Source organism: Oryctolagus cuniculus, chromosome 21, assembly GCF_964237555.1.
Source record: "Oryctolagus cuniculus chromosome 21, mOryCun1.1, whole genome shotgun sequence".
In the NCBI taxonomy this organism is placed as follows: domain Eukaryota; kingdom Metazoa; phylum Chordata; class Mammalia; order Lagomorpha; family Leporidae; genus Oryctolagus; species Oryctolagus cuniculus.
In genome coordinates, this window is record NC_091452.1 from 18,427,173 (window position 1) to 18,444,045 (window position 16,873).

The 16,873-nt window shown below is 54.2% G+C and overlaps 1 protein-coding gene across 2 annotated transcripts in view; it reads left to right on the forward strand.

Moving 5' to 3' along the window:
- Positions 1-16,873, forward strand: part of MYO1H (myosin IH) — a 50,721-nt gene that overhangs the window by 19,169 nt on the left and 14,679 nt on the right. For both annotated transcript variants that reach the window (XM_051835869.2, XM_051835870.2), the window contains exons 13-18: positions 996-1,087; positions 3,556-3,650; positions 8,155-8,201; positions 13,164-13,244; positions 13,868-13,973; positions 15,940-16,057. In XM_051835869.2, the coding sequence (XP_051691829.2) occupies positions 996-1,087; positions 3,556-3,650; positions 8,155-8,201; positions 13,164-13,244; positions 13,868-13,973; positions 15,940-16,057 (539 nt within the window). The remainder of the gene's footprint in view (positions 1-995; positions 1,088-3,555; positions 3,651-8,154; positions 8,202-13,163; positions 13,245-13,867; positions 13,974-15,939; positions 16,058-16,873) is intronic.

Consider the following 16,873-nt stretch of genomic DNA (forward strand, 5'->3'; position numbering starts at 1 on the left):
ATACGTTGCTGAACTCTAGTACTTCTAAATATCTTAATCAACTCGTGCTGGAATTTCATGTTCCATATAGAATTGGAAACATTAGAATTACCTCTTAATTTTGTCTTTAAAGGGGGTGGGAGGAGGGTGAGGACCTGTGCTGTGGCAACGCAGGCATCCTGTATGGGGATAGTTCAAGTCCTGGCTGCTCCACTTCTGATCCAACTCCCTGTTAATGCGCCTGGGAAAGCAGCAGATGATGTCCCAGGTGCTTGGGTCCCTGCACACATGTGGGAGACCTAGATGGAGTTCCTGGCTTCTGGCTTTAGTCTGGCCCAGCTCCAGCCATTGTAGCCATCTGGGAAGTGAACCAGCGTGTGGAAGCTCTCTCGCTCTCTCGCTCTCTCACTCTTCCTCTCTGTAACTCTGCTTTTCAGATAAATAAAGAAATCTTAAAAAAAAATTTTTTTGTCCTAACTTCAACCAAGTTCTTTAAGTCAACTGTTGAGTTGATTCATGCATAAGTGATTGAGATGATCAGTGAAATGTTTTCTTGTTGAGGCTAAAACTAGGAACAGGAAGAGGGGGCTTGAGAAGCGTGAAAGGGTGGTCTCAACTGGTCTCATAACTTCCTTTAAAAAAATTGTATTTATTTGAAAGACAGCGTGACAGAGAAGGAGAGATGGAAAAAAAGATCTTCCACCTGCTGGTTCACTCTCCAAATGCCCACAATGGCCAGAGCTGGTCCAGGCTGAAGCCAAGAGCCCAAAACTCCATCTGGGTCTCCCACATGGGTAGCAGGGAGAAGGGGGTGTTTTCTGAGACACATTAGCAGGGAGCTGGATTTGCCCCAGTGTTCCAGCATGGGATGCCAGGGTCACAGGTGGCTGCTTGACCCCATGGGCCGTAGCTCTGGCCCCGAAGTATTTTAATTTAGAACATTCTGCCGAGGCTGGTGACAGTGTTTACCCTTGGAATTGCTGCTGTGGACTGAGGCGTCTCTGTTTCCTTGGAAGGACGAGGAGTGTATTCGGCCTGGTCACGCCACCGACTTGAGTTTCCTGGAGAAATTGGAGGAGAAAGTGGGCAAGCACGCGCACTTCCAAACGTACGTGCTTGATCGGACGGGTGGTGACGTGGGGGGAGATGACTGTGTCTGTCGGCTTTGGCACGTGGCTGGTGCTCCCTGTAAGCTCAGCTGTTTCTTACACGGCATTCTCACGTGGTTCTCTCACACGTGTGCCTGCCTTTGTCCGCAGAGATCAAATGCAGACGTGTTCCGCGTAGGCTTTTAGAAAAGATTTTGCGTCTTGCTTTATCCAGTGATCATTGTATTTTAGACGTACCCACGTACAATCGGATATAAAACACCTACAGTGGTGGGTGTAGACCTGAAACACACAGCCTGATGGGTTGTTTATATGTAACCATGTGACCAGTAAATCAACTTGAAACTAATTTAGACAGAATTTAAGGGCACGCGTCCTAGAGTCGTGATGACCTCGTTTTCTAACCCAGGACGCGGCCGGCGCCGTGGCTCACTAGGCTAATCCTCCGCCTAGCGGCGCCGGCACACCGGGTTCTAGTCCCGGTTGGGGCGCCAGATTCTGTCCCGGTTGCCCCTCTTCCAGGCCAGCCCTCTGCTGTGGCCAGGGAATGCAGTGGAGGATGGCCCAGGTGCTTGGGCCCTGCACCCCATGGGAGACCAGGAAAAGCACCTGGATCCTGGCTCCTGCCATCGGATCAGCGCGGTGCGCCGGCCACAGCGCGCCGGCCGCGGCGGCCATTGGAGGGTGAACCAACGGCAAAGGAAGACCTTTCTCTCTGTCTCTCTCTCTTCACTGTCCACTCTGCCTGTCAAAAAAAAAAAAATTAAAAAAAAATTAACCCAGGACGCGTGACTTGAGCAGGCTCCCTGCTCCCGCATCTGTGTTTCCTCTTCTTCAAGATAAGGTCCGTGACATCGTAGCACGGGCAGAGGCGACATAAATAACCTGGCCGTGGCGGAGCCTCAGCCAGCGCTAGTGACGGCGGGCTTGCTGCAGGTTACCAAAAGGCAAAGTGAGTGAAGTTGCCTGAGCCTAAGGGAGGCAGGGATGGGAGAAAGCTGTGCTACATTCACAAATGGGGCACCATGTCACCATTCGAATGAGACGACACGGCACATGGCCAGTTGTTCCACTGTACACCTCACGGAACTAAGTCAAACTGACTCGGGCAGTGAGCTGTCAGGCTCAGGCTGGGAAAGGGCTTGGGGTCAGAGTGCTCGTGGACTTGGCCACGTTCTGTGTCTTGATCTGGATGGGAAGGTTCATTACATTGTGCGCTCAGGATATGTGTTCTGTGAGTCTACTTTAAAAAAGCGTGCTTCGTGAGGAGATAGAATGAAAGGAAGTTTCTTTGGGTGCAAATATAAAAGGAAATCCTCAGTCGGCGTGTGAGACGCTGCTCGGGACATCCACGTCCCACGACGGAGGGCCTGGGTTCAAGTCCCGGCTCTGCCCCTGATTCCAGCTCTTGGCTGATGGGCGCCCTGGGCGGCAGCAGCTAATGACCCAAGTAGTCGGGCCCCTGGCACCTGTGTGGGAGACCTGGGTTGAGTTGCTAGTTGCCAGGTCTTGTGGGCGTCTGGGGAGTGAACCAGTAGATGGGCGCGCTGTCTCTTTCAAATAAGTTTTAAAAACTGAAATCCATGCATAGTTTTTCATAATATACATTTTCCATGAACTTTCTGAAGACACTGATATGTATGATTTCAGTTTCTTTGCACCAAAAATAATACATCTTTTGATTTCTGTGAACTTTCTGAAGTGCCTTTGTCTTTCAAGAAAAAGTTAATTTCTGGAGCGTCAGTATCTGAATCGGGATATTCCCTGAGTCTTCTACTTTTTTAAAGCCCCACAAGTGTAAGGAAGTAAAGCAGTTTTTTGGCTATCACCTGGGAAAATAGATCTGATTTCATTTGTAACATGTACTTGTGTTTCACTTTTGAATTTTTATCTCTCAGGACTTGGGAGAGAGAAGGTCAAATTTTATTTTTCTTAAAGATTTATTTATTTGAAAGGCAGGGAGAGCGAGAGAGTGAGCATGAATGAACACGAAAACACACCCTTCCAACTGCTGGTTCACTCCCCAGATGGCTACAACAGCGATATCTGGGCCAAGCCAGGAGCCCAGAAATCCATCTGGGTCTCCCACATGGGTGCAGGGACCCGAGCACTTGGGCCATCTTCTACTGCTTTCCCAGGTGCATTAGTGTGGAGCTGGATTGGAAGTGGAGCAGCCGGGACTCAAACTGGCACTCCAGTATGGGACACTGGTGTTGCAAGTATGGCTTTTAACCCACTGCACTACGACTCTGGCCCAGGATCTGATTTTGGAGAGAAGTTCATCTTTAGTCAGATGAACTGGGCAGCGAGCCTTCCTGGGCCCCTGTGGCCGGCTCTCGGCACCAGCCTTCATCTGCTAGTCGTCTTCCTAAACGTCTCCCCCAACCCCCACCCTTTGCTTCAAGCATCGGGGCCCTTCCGTTGCAGTGGAGCCTGCGGGCTGAGTTCCTGTCTTTCTCTCTTGTAGCCGTAAGCTGGCTGGCCCTAAGGGCCGGAAGAGGATTGGCTGGATGGAGTTCCGGCTCCTCCACTATGCGGGAGAGGTTACCTACTGCACCAAGGGTGAGTGGCATGGCTGCAGGCCGTGGCCTTGCATGTGGCCTTGTGTGTGTGTGCTCAGCCTAGTCACAGACGCAGCTCCCTTGTAGCATAGCGGGTAAAGCCTCCGTCCGCAGTGCTGGCATCCCATATGGGCACCAGTTCGAGTCTCGGCTGCCCTACTTCCGATCCAGCTCTCTGCTATGGCCTGGGAAAGCAGTAGAAGATGGCCCAAGTCCTTGGGCCCCTGCACCCATGTGGGAGACTGGGATGAAGCTCCTAGCTTTCCTTGGCTATGGTGGTCCTTTGGGGAGTGAACAGTGGATGCAAGATCTCTCTCTCTCTGTCTCCCTCCGTCTTCCCCACCCCCTTCTCTCTCTGTAATGTTTCAAATAAAATAAATCTTTAAAAAATCCCCCCTGAGGAAGTGTGTCCTGTCCATCCCAAAGGATGCCTAATCCCGCACTCGCCTGTGCCTGGAAATGACTTTCTCACTTTATTGATTAATTTTATATGTGAGGGGACTCTGAAAAGTTCATGGAAAGTGCATATCACTAAAACTCTGGCCGGCGCCGCAGCTCACTAGGCTAAACCTCCACCTGCGGCGCCGGCAGACCGGGTTCTAGTCCTGGTCGGGTCGCTGGATTCTGTCCTGGTTGCCCCTCTTCCAGGCCAGCTCTCTGCTGTGGCCAGGGAGTGCAGTGGAGGATGGCCCAAGTGCTTGGGCCCTGCACCCCATGGGAGACCAGGAGAAGCACCTGGCTCCTGGCTTCGGATCGGCACGGTGCACTGGCCGTGGCGGCCATTGGAGAGTGAACCAACGGTAAAGGGAGACCTTTCTCTCTGTCTCTCTCTCACTGTCCACTCTGCCTGTCAAAAAAAAAAAAAAAAAAAAAAAAAAAGGAAGGAAGGAAGGAAGGAAGGAACTGTGTGGCTTCCAGAAATGTGTGCACCACCGTGAACTTCTGATTGCAATTTCCGAGGACTTTTTGAAGTCCGTCCTATAACCCCTCTTTGAGAGGTAACTTGTACACCGTTCACATCCACCTAAGTTTCATCCATTGGTGCAGCCCTCACTACAGTCAATCCTGGAACATTCCGTCACCAGCACAGACACCTGTGCCTGTTACCAGCTGCCGCGTGCGGCCCAGCCCCTACAGTCTGAGCCCACAAATTCACCCACCTTCCGTTTGCACAGATTGGCTGGTTCTGGGCCCTTTGAAATGACTGGAATCATACGTGGTCTTTTCGTCTGACTTCTTCCATGTAGCATCATGTTTTCAAGGGTCATCCCTGTTGCCCTTCCTTTTCCTTGCCAAGTAATACTCCACCGTGTGGCCGTAGTGCTTGTGTTACCTGTTCATCGGGCTGATGGGTGGTTGGTGCACTGTTCTTGGCTACTGTGAATACTGCTGCCACGGCTATTGCCGTGTAAGTTTTGGGCTAGACGTAGGTCTTTGTCTCTTGGGCGTCCCTAGGCGTAGAATGGCTGGGTCATACCTAACTCTGGGTAAAAGCCTTTATAAGAACTGCCCAGCTGTTACCCACAGCGGCCGCACTGCTGTCTGTTCCCAGAGCAGGGTGTGGCTTCTGGATTTTGCACTGCCAGGTCGATGCTTACTGTCGTCTCTGTTCATTTTGTGTCCTGGGGAATGGAAGAGGGAGGTGACGCCTCGGAGCTGGGGTTTGCGGTTTCCCAGCAGCTGTGGGTGTTGGATGTCTTCTCGTGTGCCCGTTGGCCATTTGTATTTCTCCCTTGAAGAAATGTCTGTTCTGATCCTGTGCCTGTTTTTAGAAAATAATTAGTTTGGGCCAGAGCTGTAGCTCACTTGGTTAATCCTCCACCTGCGGCGCTGGCATCCCATATGGGCGCTGGGTTCTAGTCCCTGTTGCCCCTCTTCCGGTCCAGCTCTCTGCTGTGGCCCGGGAGGGCAGTGGAGGATGGCCCAGGTCCTTGGGCCCTGCACCCGCATGGGAGACCAGGAAGAAGCACCTGACTTCGGATCAGCGTAGCTCCGGCCGTAGCGGCCATTTGGGGAATGAACCAATGGAAGGAAGACCTTTCTCTCTGTCTCTCTCTTGCTGTCTGTAACTACTGTCAAATAAATTTTAAAAAGAAAAGAATTAGTTTGAGAGAGAGAGCGCTCCTGTCTGTTGGTTTGCTCTTCCATCTCCAGGCCTGGGCCTGAAGCTGGGAACCAGAGAGGCAACCCCAGGCCTCCCGCGTGGGTGGCAGAAGCCGGACAGCTGCAGCACCTCTGCTGCCTCTCGGGGTCTGCGGACCCCTGGAAGCTCGGGACGGGGTCACTGGGGTCTTCACCGCTGAGCCACACGCCTGCCCTGCCTCTCTGACAAGTCAGGTTTCCTGTTTTTCTTGTTCTTGAGTTGTAAGTGTTCTTTATATATTCTGGATCCTGGACCCTTATCAGATACACCGCGTGTGAGTATTTTCTCCATGTCTAGGGGTTGTCTTGTTGCTTTCTTCACATTCTTTTTCTTAGGATTAATTTATTTAGGGGGGAGGGGAGAGGAGGGAGGGAGGGAGGGAGGACGGACGGATGGACGGACGAACTCGGGAAATTAATCTTGCATTTGCTGGTTCACCCCCCAAGTGCCCACAGCAGCCCGGGCTGGGCCAGGCTGGGGCCAGGAGCTCAATCCAGGTCTCCCACATGCACGGTAGGGACCAAGTACTTGGGCTATCACGTGCTGCCCATCCCCCATCCCCCACCGGCCCCAGGAAGCTGGAATGGAGAACAGAGCTGGGGCCGAAACCCAGGCACCCCATAGGGTGTCTCATCCACTGGGCTAATCCCGTGCCTGTCTTCGGTTCTTTACCTCTGTGATGTGGACAGAATCGTTCTCCCCCTTTGCACCCATGAGAGTCGGGAGGGTCACCCAGCCAGGCGGGACGCGGCAGAGCTGGAGCGCCTGTGTCCGCGCCACGGCAGCTGCACTTCCTGGGGCACCTGCAGGTCCTCTCCGCCATGAGGCTGTGCCCTGGCTTGCTGGGTGGACACTGCTTGTTTTCAGTGTTTTCTCTTCCAGACAATACTGTCTTAGACATCTTCATGTGCGTATTTTTTTTTCTTGGCCCTCTGGTACTCATCTTGTCCCTATGACACATTCCCCTGCGTGGCAATGCTCAGTTACAGGTTAAATCAAAACTCGGGGCAAATACCCGTAAGGTGGGAATGACCCCAATAAATACCTCTCAGTGGATGCATAAATGAGCAAAATGCGGTCTCTACCAGTGTGCCCCAAAAGTTTGTGGAAAATGCAATTAAAAGATGTTCATGTTGGAGCAAGTTATTTTTGAAATCCATGCACACAAGGGACTTCAAAAAGTTCATGGAAAATATGGATCATTCAAATTGCATTGATTTCAAAAACATTTTGCACCTAAATAAATTACTCTTTTAATCTTTAATTTTAATTTTGGTGAACTCTCTGAAGTACCTTCCTACAAACAGTACAAGAGGAAATAGGTTTGGGCACTGGGCTAGCAGCTTGGGATGTGGGTTAGGACACCCAGGCTTCCACACCAGGGTGCTGGGGTTTGAGTCCCAGGTCTGGCTCCTGACTTCAGCTTCCAGCCAGCAAGGACCCTGGTGGACAGCGGAGATGGCTCAGGCAGCTGGCTTCCTGCTACCCCCGGGAGGGTGAGCTCTTGGCTCCTGGCTTTAGCTCTGGCTGTTGCAGGTGTTTGGGGAGTGATCCAGCACGTGTGTGGGGGAGGGGCTCTCTCTATACTCTCTCTCTCTCCCTCCCTCTCTCTCCCCCCCTTCCCTCTCTCCCTCTCTCTTTCTCTCCCCCGCCCCGTCCCCTCTCTTTCTCTCTCTATAAATTTTTATTTATTTGGGAGGCAGACACACACAGATCTCCCATCCACTGGTTCACTCTCCAGATGCCCGCAACACTGAACCCAGAAGCCGCAAACTCAGTCTGGCTCTCCCACGTGGGCGGCAGGGACTCAAACTACTGGAGCCATCACCTGCTGCCGCCCAGGGTGCGTGTGAGCAGGAAGCCGGAATCAGGAGCAGAACTGGACTCCATCCTAGGCACTCGGACGTGGGCGTCCCAACTGATCCCACTTGGCAAACGCCAACCCCCTCCGTTACTTCTGTGTGGTCCCCTGCGTGTGGTTCTCTGCTCCTGGACCACAGCCTGTGCACAGGACTGAGCCGAAAGGCTGTGGTTTACGTGATGGTGTCAGGGTTCAGGGTGTAGCATGTGAGCTATGCTCACTTCTGAGGACCTGGTCCAGACACCCGGGGCAGTGTCAGGAGACCTGCGTGGATGTCACGGTGGGGGAGGTGCCACCAGCATCCGGCATGAGCAGCCACCAGCAACGCTGCCCAGTGTCCTACAGGGCCACTGCCTGGCTCCAGGTATCAACAGGGCCAAGGTTGGAGAGCTCTGTTCTAGGAGACGACTTTCAGGGTTCCCCTCCGCCATCAGCTGCGACAGAACCGCACTGTTAGAAGCCGTCCATTCCAACAGGTGTTTTTATCAAATGTTTTTACAGGGTTCCTAGAGAAAAACAACGATCTCCTTTACAGACATCTGAAAGAAGTAAGTGTGGACGCGGTCCCTGTGCTTCTGCGGGTCCCGTGTCGCCCGTGCCCGTGGTCTGGGAGGTGTGGCCTCGTTGATCGTTCTCGTGCGTACATGTCCCGGCACAGCCGTTGACGGTCATCTGAGCTGCTCACTCAACAAACGGGTTTAAGTGGGCGTGGGACCACGCCGTGTGCCGGCTCTGGGGTCTCAGCCATGCACGAGACTGAGTCCCTGTCCTTGGGGGCTCCCAGAAGGAGGCAGGGGTGGCGTATACATGTGTACATCAAAGGGGCTGGTGCAGTGGCGTAGCAGGTAAAGCCACTGCCTGTGACGCCAGCATCCCATATGGGTGCCAGTTTGTGTCCCGGCTGCATCACTTCCGTCCAGCTCACTAATGGCCTGGGGAAAGCAGCGGCAGATGGCCCAAGGACTTTGGGCCCCTGCAGTCACGTGGGAGATCCGGATGGAGCTCCTGGCTTTGACCTGGCTCAGCACTGGTCATTGCGGGCATCTTGGGGGTGAACCCCAGCAGATGGAAGATCTCTTTCTCCATCTCTCTCTGCAGTGCTTTCAAATAAATAAATCTTTTTATATCAATGTTATTCATCAGTGAAAAGTACCAGGAAGAAATGATCAAGGAACTGTAATTGAAGGGGACACTTAGAGTTACATAGAGAAGGAGAAACCAAGAGCGAGAGCTTCCATCCACTGGTTCACTCCCCACATGGCTGCAGTGGGCAGGGCTTGGCCAGACCGAAGCCAGGAGCCAGGAGCTTCATCTGGGTTTCCCAGGTAGGTTGCAAGGGCCCAAGTCCTTGGGCTGTCTTCTGCGGCTTTCCCAGGCCATCAGCAGGGAGTTGGCTTGGAAGTGGAGCAGCTGGGGCTCAACCCAGTGCCCATATGGGAGGCCAGCTTCATAGGCGATGGCTTTCCCCACTGCGCCACAATGCCGGCTGCCAAAGGGGACACTTTTCATTGAGGAATTTGAGAAGATACCTCTGTGGAGATGGCCTTGAGCTGAAGCCTCAATGAGGGTGGCTTTGCAGCGCTGGGGGCAGGTCAAAGGGACCGGCCTGTGCAAAGGCCCCGTGGCCCAGAGGGACTCGGGCTGTGCTCGGGGAGGGGTGACTTTAGGAGCCCAGGCTGAGAGCTGTTCTGTGCAGTGAGAATGTGCTGGGTGACGGGGCCCAAGCACGAGGACCTGAGGCCTGGCTCAGTCCCCGCTCACGCAGGCTCAGATCGTGGGGTGGGGCTGGAACCGGGATTGGGCCCCGGGAGCTGCTGCTGGTTCCGTTGGCCGCGCCCAGCAGAGAAACCTTGGGTCTTTACAGCCTTTGTTTTGTGTTGAAATAGTTACCTGTTTGGGGCAAAACTGGATTTTGCTGGATTTACTGACAAATAAAAAGCTTTCATGTAAAGGTCACCTTTTCTGGATGCTCTGGGGAGTGTTTTCCACCCCCCACCCCCACCCCGAGCTTTCCCCACCTGCTGTGGGACTGCTGTGTCCCGGGCCGGTGAACGGTTACCTCTGGGCCTCAGCCCCAGGCAGTCGCCATCTGCGGCTGAGCCCCTGCACGACCCGTTCTCTGTCAGGGACCTGTGGCAGGTGTCCCTGTCGATGGGGTGGGTCTCCACGCATGGTTCCTATGGCCAGCACGTGAGTGGAGACGTCTGGTTTAAAAAAAGGGGGGGAGGGAGGGACCAGCAGCCAGTGGCCAGCATTTGTCCTGGTGGTCAGGACGCCACGTCCCACGTTGGAGTCCCTGGGTTTGAGTCCTGGCTGGCACCCAGTGTCGCTCCCCCTCTTCGTGGAGGAACGACACTAAACCCTGCACTGTTCTTTCGTCTGCTCGGCCCTCCCCGGGTTTGCTGCTGGTTCTTCCCGGGTTGGCTACTATCCCTTCCACCTCCGTGGAAGGGCAGTTCCCCCTGGCCACATTCCCCACTTCCGCAGGGGAGCGGCACACCGCCGGCCGGCTTTCTCGGGGGCTGCACGGGTTCCCTTAGATGTTCCCCATAGATGTTCCTGGTGCATGCCGTCTCTCTCCTCCTTTATAGTCCTCTTCCACCAATCCTAACTCGGCTGCCCACACGCCGAGTACGCTGCTCTCCTCCAATCAATAGCAAGTCCTACAGTTTATTGGCTGAACTGGAGGCAGCTGTGCGGAAGCTGTTTACTTCTCTCCCAGCGCCATATTGTGGGAGAGCAGATGCATAGAATAAGTCTTAATTCCAGTAACTCAGTCTAGTCCGGTTGCTCCCCACACCCAGCCAGATTCCCGCTGATGCAGACCCTGGGAGGCGGCAGTGGCCGCACAAGTAGCCGTGTCCTGGCCTCTTACCTGGGAGACCCAGGTTGAATTCTCGGCTCCTGGTCCCGGCCCTGGCCCAGCCCCAGCTATTGTGAACACTTGGAGAACAAACCAAAAATGGAACCTTGTGCCTGCTCGCTCACGGTCCCTCCCCAGCCACCCCATCTACAGATCTAAAAATAATAGCAACAAAACCTGGAAACCGTGTCCCCTCGCTGGCTGTCCTCTCTGTGGGCCACAGCCGTTCCTGCCACGATCCAGTCCACGCAGTGTGTGTCTCACGGGGAAGAGAAATCTCTGTCCCTTCCTTCACCCACCGGGGCTGAAGCTCAGGATGTCCTCAGGGCTCATCCATGTTGTGGCTTGGACCAGAATTTCCATTTTAAGACAGAATAGGAGGGGCCAGCGCTGTGGTGCAGTGGGTTAACACCCTGGCCTGCAGCGCCATCATCCCTTATGGGTGCTGGTTCGAGACTTGGCTGCTCTACTTCTGATCCAGCTACCTGCTATGGCCTGGGAAAGCAGTGGAAGATGGCCCAAGTCCTTGGGCCCCTGCACCCATCGTGGGAGACCCAGAAAGAAGCTCCTGGCTTCAGACTGGCACAGCTCTGGCCGTTGCGGCCAACTGGGGAGTGATGCAGTGGATGGAAGACCTCTCTGTCTCTCTCTCTCTCTCTCTCTTTCCCTCCCTCCCTCCCTCCCTCTCCTCTCTTTGCCTCTCCTCTCTCTGTGTAACTCTTTCAAATAAATAAATAACTCTTTTAAAAAAAAAATAGGCAGCATTGTGGCACAGCAGGCTAACGCCGACTTGAGTCTCAGCTGCTATTTCTGATCCAGTTCCCTGCTGAGGCACCTGGGGAAGCAATGTAAGATGGCCCAAGTGCTTGGGCCCCTGCCACTTACATGGGAGACTCGGATGGAATTCCAGGCTCCTGGCTCCAGCCTGGCCATCGTGGCCATCTGAGGAGTGAACCAGCGGATGGACGTCTCTCTCCCACTCTGTCCCAGTGCACCGTGCACTCTGCACCTTGCTCTTTCCACTGAATGCCACAGCTTGGAGATGGCTTTTTTTCTTAACATTTATTTTATTTACTTGAAAGGCAGAGTTAGAGGGAGAGACAGACTTGATCAGAGTTCTTCCATCTGCTGGCTCATTCCCCAAATGGCCACAACAGCCAGGGCTTGGTCAGGCTGAAGCCAGGAGCTTCTTCCGGGTCTCCCACATGGGTGCAGGGGCCCAAGCACTTGGGCTGTCCTCTGCTGTTTTCCCAGGTGCATCGGCAGGGAGCTGGATTGGAAGTGAAGCGGTTGGAACTCAAACTGATGCCCCTATGGGATGCCAGCACTGCAGGTGTTGGCCACAACACCAGCCCCCAGAGATTTTTTTTTTAAAAAATTTAAAAATTTCTACATTTTAAGCTAGCGCTGTGGCTCACTAGGCTAATCCTCCGCCTAGCGGCGCCGGCACACCGGGTTCTAGTCCCGGTTGGGGCACCGGATTCTGTCCCAGTTGCCCCTCTTCCAGGCCAGCTCTCTGCTGTGGCTAGGGAGTGCAGTGGAGGATGGCCCAGGTCCTTGGGCCCTGCACCCACATGGGAGACCAGGAGAAGCACCTGGCTCCTGGCTTCGGATTGGTGTGGCACTGGCCGCGGCGGCCATTGGAGAGTGAACCAACGGCAAAAGGAAGACCTTTCTCTCTGTCTCTCTCTCTCACTGTCCACTCTGCCTTTAAAAAAATTTTTAAAAAAAAAAAAAAACCTCTACATTTTAAAGGATTTACTTATGTATTTGAGAGGCAGAGTTACAGAGAGAGCCAGAGAGAGTTCTTTCATCCACAGGTTCACTCCCCAAATGGCCACAGCAGTGGAGCTGGGCCTATCCGGAGCCAGGAGGCAGGAGCTTCTCCCAGATCTCCAAGGGGGTATGGGAGCCTAAGCACGTGAGCCGTCCTCTGCTGTTCTCCTAGGCACACCAGCAGCGAGCTGGACTGGAAGCGGTGCAGCTGGGACTCGAACCGGTGCCCACATGGGATGCCAGCACTGCAGGCAATGGCTTATCCCACTACGCCACAGCGCTGGCCCCTCAAGATTGCTCTTAAAGAGCCAGTTAATTCTGTAATGGCTGAACTGGGTTGGGAGAAATTCTTGCTTCGTATAGCAGAGGAAAACACCTTGGCAGGTAGAGAAAGCAGTTAGATGTAGTATTTTGAACATTTCCTTCTGTATTTTTAAATAATATTCATTTAAAGACAGAGGTCTTGCTTCTGCTGGTTCATGCCCCTACGTGCCCATAATGACTGGGGCTGGGGCAGGCTGAAGCTGGGAACTCGGTCCAGGTCTCCCTCGTGGGTGGCAGAGACCCAGCCGTCACGGCTGCCTCCCAGGGTGCACATGAGCAGGAAGCTGGAATGGAAGTGGAGCTGGGACTCGACACTGCGCTGATATGGGGTGCAGGCATCCCGAGAGGCCTCTTAACTGCTGTACCCAGCGTCTCCACACCCTGTCCTTTCGTGTTTGATTCCTCTCTGCTCTCACCTGGAAAGTCTGCGAGCGCTCACGATGATGCGGGTGGCTCTGTCACCCGCGCACACTTCTGCAACCTTCCTGTGGGTCCCTTAGTGGTTTCAGACACAGCGAGCGCACAGCCGCTTTCTCTTCACGTCCAGGTGCTGTGCAGGTCTAAGAACAGCATCCTCAGGGAATGCTTCCTGGTGGCTGAGTTGGAGAACCGCCGGAGGCCGCCCACGGTGAGTGCACAAGATGCGCCCAAAGGACTGGAGAGGGAAGAGGGGCCACCTGGGAGCACACAGGCCTCGGGTCCCCTGCACTGTGACGCTGCCCCTCTCCATTTCTGGAAGCATCCCTCTGTAATGGATCCTGCTAAATGTGTTCTTCCTGCATGGTTCGCGCCTGTTCGTGCACCTGCAGGCATTCCCTTGTGCACCTGCTGCAGGCCAGGGGTCAGCAGTAACGAGCCAGCCAAGATAGCTCTCCTCAACAGGCTGGCCAACCCGGGGGAGAGGGCAGAGGAATACATCCTCAAATAACACAGAACTTAGAGAGGGGCGGGCATCAGGAAACACAAGGGGAGGTGGCGGAGAGTGGCAGGGCTCAGCTACGGCACGGGGTTCCCGGGATTCCCGGGAGTGCTCCTCGTGGCCGTCCTGGACGGACGGCGTGTCCAGCTTCCGTGGCACCAGCCCAGCCCTGAGCATCTCCACTTCTCGAGGCCTCCAAAGCCACCTCTTAGTGGGGCCAAAGGGAAGAAGGGGCAGGGCCTCCTGCGGAGGGTTGGGTTGTAAGGCGCCACGCGCTCTGTGTTGCCCCGGGAAGCAGCGGCGTCGACTCGGCTCGTGCTCTCTCTGCACAGGTGGGGACGCAGTTCAAGAACAGCCTGAGCAGCCTCCTGGAGATTCTCATCTCCAAGGAGCCCTCGTACATCCGCTGCATCAAGCCCAACGAGAGGAAGGAACCCAGTGAGTTACACGTCGTCCTGGATGCCCAGCTCGGAGGCCGGGGCAGCCCTGGGTTCTGATGCCAGGAGGCTTCCTCGTAGCCCCCGGGACAAGAACCCATTTCATTTTGTAAGACGTTTCAATGTTGTTTTTAAAGGGACTTCAATTGAAAGGTGGAGAGAAAGGGATCTCCCATCTGCTGGTCCACTCCCCCCGACCCCAAATGCCTGCCGACAGCCAGAGCTGGGTCAGGCCAGAGTCGGGAGCTGACGTCTCAACCCAGGTCTCCCACGTGGTGGCAGGGACCTGACTCCTTGAGCCATCCCTGCTGCCCCCAGGGTGTGCGTTAGCAGGGAGCCGGGCTTGGAGGCAGAGCTGAGGCTGAAACCCAGGCATGCAGCACGGGGTGCTGGCATCGCAAGCGTCTTGTCCACTCTACCGAATGCCCGCCCCCATTCGCCTGTTTAAATGGTAGAGGGTAGGGGCCTGTGTCGCGGTGCAGTGGGCTAAGCTTCCACCTGCAATGCCAGCACCCGTATCGGAGCACCGCAGTGAGTCCCAGCTGCTCTGCTTCCAGTCAAGCTCCCTGCTCATGTGCCCAGGAAGGCAGCAGACGATAGCCCAAGTGCTTGGGACCCTACTGTGCGTGCAGGAGGCCCGGATGGAGCTCCAGGCTCCCAGCTTTGGCCCTGGCCATTGCAGTCATTTGGGGGGTGAACTAGTGGATGGAATCTCTCTGCTTCTTCCTCTTTCTCTGTTACTCTGCCTTTCAAATAAATAAAATGTGTCTTTAAAAATATAAAAATGGGGGCTGGTGCTGTGGCATAGCAGGTAAAGCCACTGCCTGCAGTGCCGGAATCCCGTGTAGGTACAGGTTCGAGTCCTGGCTGCTCCTCTTCCTATCCAGCTCTCTGCTGTGGCCCAAATGGGGGACCCGGAAGAAGCTCCTGGCTTCCAATGGGTCCAGGTCTGGCCATTGCAGCCATTTGGGGAGTGAACCAGCAGATGGAAGACATCTCTCTCTCTCTGCCTATGCCTCTCTGTAACTTTGCCTTTTAAACAAATAAATAAATCTTTAATATATATGCACGTAAAAATGTTTGGAAGAAAAAAGAGGGTAAATGAATCAGGAAGGGGTCCCATGTGAGCACTGCTTAGAGGCTGCCCGTCTGAGGAGCAGCACAGCTCAGCCGGGCCAGATGGAGGAGGTGAGAGGAGGCAGCATCACTTCTCTCCAGCTAGTGAACCACCTTCTAGAATGGTCCATGACCTGGGGATTTTCTAAGCTCTTGCTGTGGTGGATTCGTACAGTCCTGCGGATAGAGGTGTGCAGAGGCCTGGTCAGACGAGCAAATGGATAAAGCAGATTGGGTGTGAGGCAATTGGGGATGGTGGGGGCTGCAGCCACCTGGGGACAGACACCCTGTCAAAGCGGTGGCCGCACCAGTCCCTTCTGGCTAGGTGTTGCCATGTGAGACTCCAGGCCCAGGATGGCTGGATCTCGCGATTTTTCAAAAGAATTTGAAAAATCTAGACTTTTTTCCTATAAGATCTACCTGTTTGAAAACCACAGTCGAGGGGCAGACATCTGGTGCAGTGGGTAAGCCACCGCTCTTGGTGCTCGCGTGTCAGGGTGCCGGGCCGGAGTCTCGGCCCCTCTGCTTCCCATCCAGCTTCCTGCTGATGTGGGCAGGAGGCGATGGCGCAAGTGCTGGGGTCCCTGCCGGCCATGTGGGAGGCCTGGGGGGAGTTCCACGCTCCTGGCTTTGACCTGGCCCAGCCCTGGTTATCACGGGTGTTGGGGAAGTGAACCAGCCCATCACTTTTTCTGCCTTTCAAATAAAATGAAAATAAACGCTGTTGGCAAGTGTGTGTTTTAAGAACAAAATCACGGCCTGAAAGAATGGGCTATCAGTTTGTGGCCTCCGCTCTGGATGAGACGGAGCCGTTGGGTGCCTGACCGTGGTTCTCGCCTCTTTCTCCCAAGGCAAGTTCGACGACCTTCTCATAAGGCACCAGATCAAATACCTGGGGCTGATGGAGCACCTGCGGGTGAGGCGGGCCGGCTTCGCGTACCGGCGCAAGTACGAGCATTTCTTGCAGAGGTAAAGTTGGCTTTGTGGGGCTGAAGCCGATGAAGTCACGCGCCTGCCTGCCTGCCGGGGTACTTGATGGCTTTGTGAAGTAACAGAATTAAAAGACAGGTTTGGGGCTGGCGTTGTGGTCCAGCAGGTTAAGTGTGACATCTGCCTGTGACGCTGGCCCTGCTGCTCCTCTTCCTGACCCAGCTCGCTGCAAACGTGCCTGGGCAAGCAGCAGGCAATGGCTCCGGTGCCTGGGCCCCTGCAATCCACATGGGAGACCTGGCTGTAGTTCCCGACTCCTGGCTTTGGTCTGGCCCAGCCCTAGTGTTGCAGCCATTTGGAGAGTGAACCAGGAGATCGGAGATCCATTTCTCCCTCCCTCTCTCCCTCTCCCCCCTCCCTGTGCCTTTGAAATAAATCTTTTTTAAGTTTTTATTTTGGTGCAAGAAATTTAGAAATTCATGCCTGGCTTTTTTCATAATATGCCTTTCCTACACACTTATTGAAGAGCTTCAACTTTTTTTTTTTTTTTTTTGCACCAAAAGTGATCTTTTCATTATTCCGTGGACTCTATGAAATATCCTCATGGTATGTGTAAGTCTCTGGGATAAGCTAGTAAATGACATGGCGTCCATCAGGGAACTCGGTTCATTAAGGGCTATATCTAGGACACTAAAACAAAACAAAACAAAAAAATCCTAGCATTTTGGAGAACATGAAAACCCAAGTCGATTCCCCCTTCACTGTGCTCTAAGCCCTAACTTGTGAATCAAGGATGGGCAAGGCCAAGTGCATGGACCTGCCACCAGGGGGCAGATGTGGGCAGTGTCCGTCTTG